A 10,363-nucleotide genomic window follows, 5' to 3' on the forward strand; every position below is an offset into this window, starting at 1 on the left:
ACCACAGTTCACCTCATGTGAGATGGATCAATCGAATAGTTCTGTAACTATTGGGAAGTTGATTCTGTAATTTTAAAATCCTCAAAAAGAAATCTCCAAACACAGATGGTTTCACAGGAGAATTTTGCCAAACATTTAAAGAATTAACACCATTTCTGCGCTATCTCTTCCAGAAAAGAGAAGAGAAGGGAACATGTCCCAATTTACCAAAGCCAGGCAAATACAGTACAAAAAAATAAAACTAGAGACCAAATATTCCTCATGAATTTAGATGCAGGAGTCTTTAACCAAATGTAAACAAATGGAATTCAGCAATATATAAAAATAGCTTGTATACCATAATGGGGTTCCAGGGATACAAGGCTGGCTCAGCATTCAAGTATCAAGCAATGTAATCTAGCATACCAAAGAAAGAAAAAAAATTGTCATTTGATGTAGAAAAAGCATTTAACAAAACTCTGCATTCATTTGTTTTAAAAACTCTGACAAAAAAATATGATTAGAGGAGAACTTCCTCAACTTGATCAGAGCATCTACCAAAAAATGTACCGCAAACATCATACTTGATGGTGGAAGCCTGACTATTTTACCCCTCTGATCAGGAACAAGCCAGGGATATCCACTCTCACGCTCTTATTCAATAGTGCTGGAAATTCTCATCAGTGCAGAAGACAAGAAAAGGAAATAAACAGTATACAGATTGGAAAGGAAGAGGCAAATTGGTCCCTATTTGTAGATCACATGATTGTCTACATAGAAAATTCCAAGGAATATATAAGAAGGCTCCTAGAACTAATAAGTGAGTTCAGCAAGATCATAGGATATAAGAGAAACATATAAAATCAACTGTATTTCTGTATATTGGTAATGAATTTATAGACAACAAAATTAAAGGTACATTACTACTTACAATCACTCCAAAATACTCAGATATAAATCTAATAGAACATATACAGGACTTGTATGCTGAAAACTACACAATGTGGATGAAAGAAATCAAAGATCTAAATAAATGGAGAGATGTACCATGTTCATGGATTGAAAAACAATATAGTAAAGATGTCAGTTCTCCCCAAAATTGATTTATAAGTTTAACCCAATTTCTGTCAAAATCCCAGCAAGTATATCTGTGGAACAAGAGCTATAGCCAGAAATACACCCAAGTGATTTCTTAACAATGCAGAAGCGATTCAGTGGAAGGAAGGCAGCCTTTCAACATACGGTGCTGGAGCACTTAGACGTCCACAGGCAAAGATGGACCTCAGCCTAGGTCTCACACCTCGTAAAATGTTAACTCAAAGTAGATCCTGAACTTAATTGTAAAACATGGAACTATAGAGCTCTTAGAAAAAACACAGGAAAAAATCTTCAGGATCTGGGGCTAAGCAAAGAGTTCTTAGACTTGACACCACAAGCATCCATAAAAGGAAAGGTTGAAAGTCGAACTCCATCAAAATTTAAAACTTCTGCCCTGCAAAGGACTTTGTTAAGAGGCTGAGAAGACAAGCTACACACTAGGAAAAAATACTTTCTAGTAACAGATCTGATGGAGAAGGAGTACCTAGAATATATAAAGAACTTCCAAAACTCAACAGCAAAACCCCTCCCCGAAACAGTTCAGTCAGAAAATGGGCAAAGACATGAACACACATCCAAAGAGGACAGCAAAAATCACACCGGAAGGTGCTCAACATCACTAGCTAGTAGGGGACTGCAGATTCAAACCACAGGGAGATGCCATCACGACACACTTGTCAGAAAGGCTAAAAGAAAACTAGTGGCCACACCCAATGCTGGTGGAGACGCAGGGAGACTGGAGCCCTCGTTCATGGCTGGTAGGACTGACGGTGTTGCTGCTGCTCTGGAAGACACTTTGGCAGTTGCTTTAAAAACTAAATATGCAACTACCCTATGACCTGGGAGTTTCATTCCTAGACATTTACCCCAGAGAAACAAAGACTTATGTCCACGCAACCCTGTACACAAATGTGCTCACAGCTTTATTCATAACAGCCACAAACTGCACACGACTCAGACCCGCTCTGATGAGCGAGGGGTTAGCGAGCAGGGCGCGTGTCTCTGCCGCGGACACTGCTCAGCAGTGAGGCGGAGCGCCCCGCTGGCGCAGCCGCAGCCAGGAGGAACCGCCGGGAAGTTCTGACGAATGAGAAAAGCCAATCCCCCAGAGTTAGCCTAAGATTCCATTTATATGACATCCTCGAAATGGCAGAATTATAGAAGGAGGAGAGAGTGGCAGTTAGCTGCCAGGCGTTAAGGAGGGAATGGGGCGAAGGGTGTGGCTGGAAAGGCCGGCGGGGGGCCCCTTTGTGGTGGGAGCGCTCTATCTTGTTGGTGCCCCGAGGATGCTGCTACTTGGGGGGAGCTGAGTTAGGGGTACAGAGGGTGTCAGCTGTTTCTTACAACCACATGTGGATCTACATGCTCTCAGAATAAAAAGTTTAATTAAAAAAAGAGGTGGCAGAACATGAGGTGTGCCAGAAGCCCTCCTGGGCAGTCCGTGGGGGGCAGGTGTGGGAGCAGGGTCTGCAGGACTCTGGGTGGAGGTGGCGGGTGGCGGCCTGCCACCTGGGAGCGCTCCAGGTCCTACCCTGGCCGTGCCTCCGGGCAGTCACACGTCCCAGACCTTGAGAGGTGCTTCATGTCTGACCGTGGCGTCCCACAGATGAGGACGAGGGAGGCCCAGAGGAGCTGATGTTAGAGATCTCGCAGCTGGCAGAGGGGTCCGGGCCGAGGCCAGCCCACCCCCAGGAGTCAGAGCCTGCCTTCGGGGCAGCCCTGACCAATAAGCTCATCAAAGGAAGACCCATAGGATCACATTTCCTGTAATACCTGTACCGGTGTTCACGTGTCTTGCTGTCTGTTGGTCAACAAGCAGTAGTCGGCTCCAAAGGTTTAAGAAAACTTCATTTAGCTAGAACTTAAAATTAAGAAAATTAAGTTAATGTTTTGTGTTTTCTGAAATAAAGTGAAGAGATGTTTTTCAGTTCGTTAGGTCATATGGGAACCACTGGTCTTCACGGGTCTTCCTGTCCCCTCCTGCGCAGGTGCGCGTGTGCACACACACACACACACACATGCACCCATGATGCCCCAAATCTCTGGTAACAAAAGACTCATCCTGTATTACAGCTGAGAGGCTTCCGCTGAAACGTTTGGTGAAAGGATGGGATGTGGCCCATAGTGCAGGCCCTGGGGCCTGCAGTTGGAGGAGGGGGTTCTCTTGGGTAGGGGAAGGGGCCAGATAGAATGTCACTTGGACACCTGACGTACGTCGCCCACGGTGGGCCACGGCGACTGTCCCTGGGTGAGGAAGGGTAGACTGCCCGGAGGGCCTGGGGGGCCGGCAGCCGCCTTTGAGACAGCCGCACGGCACATGCTTAGGAAAGATGCCAGTGTGGGTGTTTTCAGGTGAACACTTGACTCTGAGATAGGATTCCTTCCTGGGACGTTTGTTACTTGCTGTGCATGGAAACAGGATGGAATCCCTTGTCTCTTACAGGACAGAGAACACCCCGATGATTGCCGGCCTTGGGAAGGTAAGCCTGGGTGACCAGGGACAGATGAAGTGGTGGCTTTGTCCATCAACATGTAGGGAGCACTCAGTCTCCCTCCTGTGTGTCTCCTCTGCCTCACTCACAGCACTTCTGACACCAGATGTGCGGGTGGGGGGGTCCCCCACCAAGCCGTTCTGTGGCACCGGCTGGGTGTCCTGCAATTCTGACACCATCTACCCGGAGATGATGTCAGATCCCACAGGCTCAGTCCCACAAGACACACCCTGACTCCCCACCCCTGCTGACTGCACGTGTCTGTTGCAAGTCCTGGTTGTCACCTGTGCTTCTGACCAGCTGGCTACAAATCAGAGGTTCCCACGCGCCCCCCGCCCCAAGTTCAATGAATTTACTGGAATTGCTCACAGAACTCAGAGAAACATTTTACTTGCTGGATTAGTGGTTTATTCTGAAAGGATCTGAGAAGGGGTGCTGGTGACTGCCCAGAGGCCGAGGCTGCAGGGCAGGGATGTGGGAGGGGGCTCCCAGGCCCCACCCCCCAGCGCCTCTGTTTCAGCAACCTGGAAGCTCTCTGAATCCGTACCACTGGGATTTGTATGGAGCCTTTGGTTAGTCATTAACTCCATTTCCAGCCTCCCTCCCCTCTGGAGAAGGGATGGTGCTGAAAATTCCAAGTTTCTGGTAGCGGCTCAGTGACTGCCCCCAGCCAGGGGCCCATCCAGAGTTGCCTCATTAGAACAAAAGACACTCTTGTCACTCAGGAGATCCCAGGGGGTTGAGGAACCAGCGGCCAAGACCAAACCCTAGGATACAAGGCACTCCCAGTGCCCTTGCCGTGTGGGGCCTGCCCAGGGCCCCCGGAGCTGTGGGGACCAGGCGGAGGCCAGCGCGCAGGCTCCCTGTGATGTCCTGTGACCTCACATCCACTTCCCAGCAGCTTGACTACATGGCCGCAGCTTTAGGGAGGGCAAGTTTGTGATCCCAATAGATGGACCAATGTAAGAAAACCCTTAAACTTTATTTATCAAACTGGAAATGTGTGCTTTTTAAGATCTGCAGAATGGGTTTCACATGCTCAGCATTTAAAAGAGAAAAGCTCCTTCTTGGAGCCCCTTCTAGGGAGAAACACCGCACGTTTGCTCTGTCTGGTCCCCTGGGTCCAGTTACTTCACCTTCCTGAGCCTGGCTGTCCCGCATAAAGATGGGGGCATAGTCACAGCTTGCTAGAGATTCCTCGAGATTCCGGGCTGGCCTAGCAGCTGGCACCTCAGCTTGGGCTCCGCAGCTGTGGCCCCTTCCCTGCTCCCGGGTTGCACCTGCCTCCAGGTCCTCTGACCCTGCAGTCGCTAGCGGGGCACATGGTGTGTCTCCTCCCCGCCCTGCTCCTTGCTCAGCTGGGACTCCCTCCGTGCTGTCTGGTCCTGGACACGCCCTCCGCACCTGCCCCTTCTCCCCAGAAGATGTGCCCTCGCCCGCCGCCTGCCGAGGCCTGCTTTCCTCCGTTCCCCGTGTGCCGCCCCTTCTCCAGCGTGAGGATTCACGTTCCTCCACCGGGTCGCTCCCCCAGCCTTTAAAATCATCCCTCCCTGGACCACCCGCTCCAACCTCTTCCCATGTCCCTCCGCCCCACCGGCGGGCCTGCACGCACACTCATCCCTCACCTCATCCTCCTGATCGCTGCTCTCTGCTCCTTGCTCTGCATCCCAGAGCTGGCTGAGGGGGTCCCCACTTCGCCCTGTGACCTCCAGGGGCTCCGGGACCCCTTCCGCTCCCTGACCCGCATCCCCGCCGCGCAGTTCCTTCTCTGCCCTCCTCTACCCTGTGCGGCCTCCTGGTGCCGTCCCAGCCTCCCCTCCCCTTCGCAGAGCTCGTCCTGTCCGTGGCTCTGACACCAGTCTGTGCTCAGGCTTTTACTCTGCCTCTCGGGGCAGGTCCTGATCTTCTGGGAGACCCACGTCCCCACCTGCTTACTTGACGGTTTCCTCTGGGCCCACAATGTGTCCCGCTCTCTCCTCCATCCTTGCCCTCCTGTGTGCCTCCCAACATCCAGGTTCTCAATTCAGACATGCAGGAGGTGCCCTTTTTCTGCTCTTGTCCTTGTCCCCCACCCCTGATGCAGCAGACAGTCCTGTCTGTCCGGTCTCCACAATATACCAGGACCAGCCTCTTGTCCGTTTCCACTGACTCTAGACCACGCCATCCCCATCTTTTGTGTGGATGCCTGCCATGGCCTCGTCCGTTCTCCACACCCTCCAGAATGATCACTAAACACGCACATCGGAGCATCTCACCCCTTCCTCAAAATCTATGTGCATTTGCCGTGTCCTCTTTAGGCTCAGACCCCACCTGTCACGGGGCCTCTGGGCCCTGTCCCCCTCACCCACTCTGTTCCAGGAGTGCGCTTGCCTTTCCCTCCACAGGGGCCTTTGCCTGAACGCCCTTCCCTGCTGCCCCGAGTTCCCTTCACACGCTCACCCGAGTCGGTCTGATGCGGCCCTCTCCCCTTGTCATGTCCGTCTGTCTCGAGCGCACATACCTTCAGGCTGGGATTGCCTTGGCTCACTGGCTGCGGGATCTCCAGTGCCGGGAGGTACCAGGAAGCCTGCTGAACAGGGGAAGGTGACCTAAGTGCTTGTTGTGGCCCCAGCCCCACGGTCAGCACTCGAGGCATGTTGTCTGCTTGTCACGTTCCAGAAAGTGAGCAGTTTGTGGCGATGTCACCCCTCTGTCTCCGGGAAGAACCACTCTGCTGCGTACAGCTGTTTTGCTCCGCTTTGTTTAACCATAACTGAATGTGCTGTGTCCCCCTGAGTGTCCCTGTGTCCCTAGGCAGCGGAGCTGGTGGCGGAGAACTGCGAGGCTTACGAGGCCCACATGAGAGACGTGCGCGACTACCTGGAGGAGCGGCTGGCGGTGAGGACGGGCGGGCAGCCCGGGGAGCAGGCGGCACGGGGTCGGGAGGAGCGGTGTGGGTTGAAACTCAGTCCCCAGGGAGCTCCGGGAACAGTCAAGGCCTGAGGAAGGCTTAGATGACGGGACGTAAGCCCGAGCCAGAGGCCCCGAGGAGGCTGCAGACCAAGTGTCTTTTCACAGACACACGACACAGATACACCAGATGTGTAAACATGCTTAACGACCATGTGAAGAACTGCCAGTTGTATTTAGAACTGTTTTCTCCAGATTAGCTTTGCTTTCCGCAGTCAGTCTTCCTCACCATTAAAGGCAGGTGTTTATCAATAAGACCATCATTTTCTGGGTTGAGGTTGAGGGTTTGTTTCCAGAAAGTCTGAAGTTCAAACAGCTGTTGTGGGGCCGGCCTCGGAAACGGTCACTGAGTATGTCGTTGACTTTTTCAGGCTGAATTTGGTAAGAGAATCCGTCTGAACAGCCGGTTCCCAGGCACCGAGCGGCTCCCCAACACCTGTAACTTCTCCATCCAGGGACCCCAGCTCCAAGGTGACAACTGGCTCCTGCCCTCCCTGGCATGGGGGGCTGCGGGAGCCGGCCCGGGGGCACTGGGCTCGGCGGTGCTGTTGGGGGGCGGAGGGGGTGCTGGCCGAGGGCCGGTCACCCCCCTGGGCTCTGGGCACAGCCACTTCCTTCTCTCCCTGACCCGCTCAGAACTCCTACCCTGAAAGCTGTCACAGAAGGAGATAAAATTAACTGGATTTTAGACTAGTTGGTCCATTTTTGTCTGCAACTTTTACAAAATATTTTATGAGGGTCAGGGGAAGTAGAGGTAATCAGGTGAACTCGCCTTGAGAAAAGCTGAAGTGCAAATCTGCGGGTTTCATTTGTTCCTGCAACACCAGCCTCCCAGGCCGCGAATGTTAGGATTCGGGTCGGAGTACTGTGCTCCGGGTTGGGAGTACTCTGCTTCAGGTTAGGAGTACTCTGTTCTGGGTTGGGAGTACTCTGCTCCGGGTTAGGTACCCTGCTCTGGGTTAGGAGTACCCTGCTCCGGGTTGGGAGTACCCTGCTCCGGGTTGGGATTGCTCCTACTCGCGCAGAGCTTGGCTGCCCTGAGCCCTGAGGCTGGCGCCCAGGCGTTAGGCAGTCTGTTTATCTGGAAGGAGTTACGGTGGCCCTGAGAGCTCGTGTGAGCCCATCTGCGGAGCAGTTTGACTTCTTAGAAGAGACCTCCTGGGTCACCCCAGAAACGGAGCAGCGAGCTGGGGCCCTGTAGCAGCCCCCAGGCCACCTCACTGGGGCTGGCGGCGTTCCCACTGGGAAGGAAGCACGGGCTCAGGCCCGGGTCTCCTCGCTGCAGGAAGGGAAGTTCCTCTAGCGCCTTCCTCCCTTTCTCTGGGGGCAGACTTCTTTGTTTTCTGTGATGACCTGTGTTAATTTAAATGAGACATTCTCATTTAATGAAGTTGGCCATCATTGATTTATTTTCTTTAATCTCTGTGCTGGTGAAAGAAGGCGGAGGTGCCTTCTAGCTTAACAAAGACAGCTCCCAAGTCTCTCCACCTTTAGGAAACAGGTGTAAATTTAAATACTGTCACCAGGACAACACATTGTTAAGCAAAGCAGCTAAGCAGAATTCTGGGTGTCCCACTGGAGAGTGGATCGATACAGCATTTTCAAGGCCAGTTTTATGAGGCAGAAGAATGTCTGCTTTTCTGCAGCCTGGGGTCGGGCGTGGGTGGAGGGATAGCACTCTGCTGCGCTGTCTCACCTGTGGTCAGAAGGGCCTGTGCCCAGGGGTTCCATTAGGTGGCACGAGGTGGGGAACCTCCAAACTTGCAGCAGAGAAGAGGTAGCCCAGGCATTGCAGGTGGGGCCCCACCCAGACTCCCCCTCAGGGGACTGTGCTCTGTCTCCACAGGCCGCTCGGTGCTGGCACAGTGCAGGACGCTGCTGGCCAGCGTGGGGGCTGCATGCCACTCGGACCACGGAGACCGGTGAGTGCTCTCTGCGTACTGGGTGGCATCCAGGCCACATCCAGGCTCCAGGCACCTGGCAGCTCTGCAGCCCTGCAGGAACGCGGAGAGTGACAACACTGCAGGGCCAGGGGGCCGGCGTGCAGCCTCAGTGTGTGTGTGTGTGGGGGGTACTCTGCCTCGTGTGTGGTTGTGTGACCCCTCTGAGAACCAAGACTGATAAACGCCTTGGGCACGAGAAGCCCTGTACCCCTGGCCCAACCTTGCGGGCCCAGCAGCTGCCATCCTGCCTCCGGGCTCCCAGGGGTCGGGGGGCTGTGCCCGTGTTGCCGAACCGAACTTGGGTCCCCTGCCCACGCAGTAAAGCCCGTCTACTGGCACCGGGTCTTGGGGAAGGCAAGTGCTGCGGTTGCTGCAGGCGCGGAGCAAGGAGCCCAGGCCGCTGGCGCTTGCCCGCCCTGGCCGTCGCTGAGATGGGCTTCAGGAAAGCGCTTGTAAAGGCCGGGTGAGGGGGCAGCAGCGTGTGTGATCGCTCGCGCACAGCTCTGACTGGTTGATGGTGAGGTCCCAGGACAGGGTCACGGGGAGCTCCAGGAGTCCTGAGGCCTACGAGCTCATGGTCATCAAGGAGTTACCGTCTTCCCTTTGGTGGGGCTTTCACACCTGTTAAGCATCTCAGGACACGTGTGGGATACTGTTACCTGGGTGCTTCAGAGAGGCCCTGCCGCAGAGAACATGGGGGGGTCTGCCCCCGGAAGGCCCCCCAGGGTCCTGCTCCGTTCACCGGGAAGGGCCCCGGGCCAGAGAACAGGGAGGCTTTGAGCTGGACCCTAGGGGGCGGGTGGAGGGGTGTGTGTGGCAACACGGCAGCCCTTCTGACAGCTAACCCGTCTCCTCGCCCCCGCAGGCCGTCCCCGGTGCTGCTGAGCTGCGGTGTCCCCTTCGAAGTGGCCAGGAACGCCATCCGGCTCAGCGTGGGCCGTGGCACCACCCGGGCCGAGGTGGACCTTGTCGTGAGGGACCTGAAGCAGGCAGTGGCCCGGCTGGAGGGCCAGGCCTAGCGCCGAGGGCGGAGCCAGGATGGGTCGTCCTGCCCTGGAGCGAGAGGGCCCCAGGCTCCCTCCTGTCTTGGTCCGTGAGCGTGGGCCTGCAGGGCGCACAGACCCCACCAGTGCTGCCGGGCTGACGCTCTCGTGGGACTGTCATTGTCACCGCTGCCGGCGGTGCCGTCTAAGTGGAAGCGCCCTGGCTGCATCCGCGCTCCTTGCTGGGAGGCGCGGCGAGCTCGTCATTAGTGCCCTCTTCCTGGGAGGCGGCATTTTTATCCGAAAGATAAAATCCTAGTATTTTACAATCGATGTCAGTTGCTATCATGAACATAGGAAACCTGAGTTTTGGCTGCGATCCTGGCCTGCCGTACATGTCTGCAGGGGCCAGCCTCTCCTCACCCTCAGGACCCGTCTCAAGCCCCCCACTTCCCGGGCCTACCATCCTGACGAGGCCATGCCGCTCATTCAGCCGTCGGTCACGGGGCGCCTCCCCACCCAGTGCCCAGGCCCTCCCGTCCTTCCCTTTTCAATCTCAGGGCTTCAGCTCAGCCTCAGGTCACGGGGGCCGCTGCTCATGTGATTCTGGGTCCCCCCTGAGGTGGGGAGTCTTTCACTCCCCCTCAGCTTCCGTCTCGGCTGTACTGGCAGAAGGGTGCTTTGGTCCTCGCGAGTGCTTTGTGGTCTGCTTCACATCAGACGGCACGTCTTACGGAGACGCTTACATAGGAATGAGTTTTTAATTGAGTAATGCTTTTAACGCGTAGTTTTAAGGGGCAGAGAATTAACGACATTGAAGAAACAACTGTCAGAAATTAAATGAACTTACAAGTGATTTCAAGGCTTGTTTTGCACATTTTGTGGTTTTTCTAGTGGGTGCTTCTCATGCGGGCACCAG

At 54.6% G+C, this 10,363-nt stretch overlaps 1 protein-coding gene across 3 annotated transcripts in view; it reads left to right on the top strand.

The window, feature by feature from the left end:
• Positions 1-10,300, top strand: part of SCLY (selenocysteine lyase) — a 29,034-nt gene extending 18,734 nt beyond the window's left edge. For all 3 annotated transcript variants that reach the window (XM_032480644.1, XM_032480646.1, XM_032480645.1), the window contains 5 exons: positions 3,521-3,557; positions 6,363-6,446; positions 6,890-6,989; positions 8,365-8,440; positions 9,327-10,300. In XM_032480644.1, coding sequence (XP_032336535.1) covers positions 3,521-3,557; positions 6,363-6,446; positions 6,890-6,989; positions 8,365-8,440; positions 9,327-9,480 — 451 coding nt within the window. In that variant the 3' untranslated portion in view covers positions 9,481-10,300. The remainder of the gene's footprint in view (positions 1-3,520; positions 3,558-6,362; positions 6,447-6,889; positions 6,990-8,364; positions 8,441-9,326) is intronic.
• Positions 10,301-10,363: the final 63 nt, after the last annotated feature.

Source organism: Camelus ferus, chromosome 5 (assembly GCF_009834535.1).
Source record: "Camelus ferus isolate YT-003-E chromosome 5, BCGSAC_Cfer_1.0, whole genome shotgun sequence".
Taxonomy (NCBI): Eukaryota; Metazoa; Chordata; class Mammalia; order Artiodactyla; family Camelidae; genus Camelus; species Camelus ferus.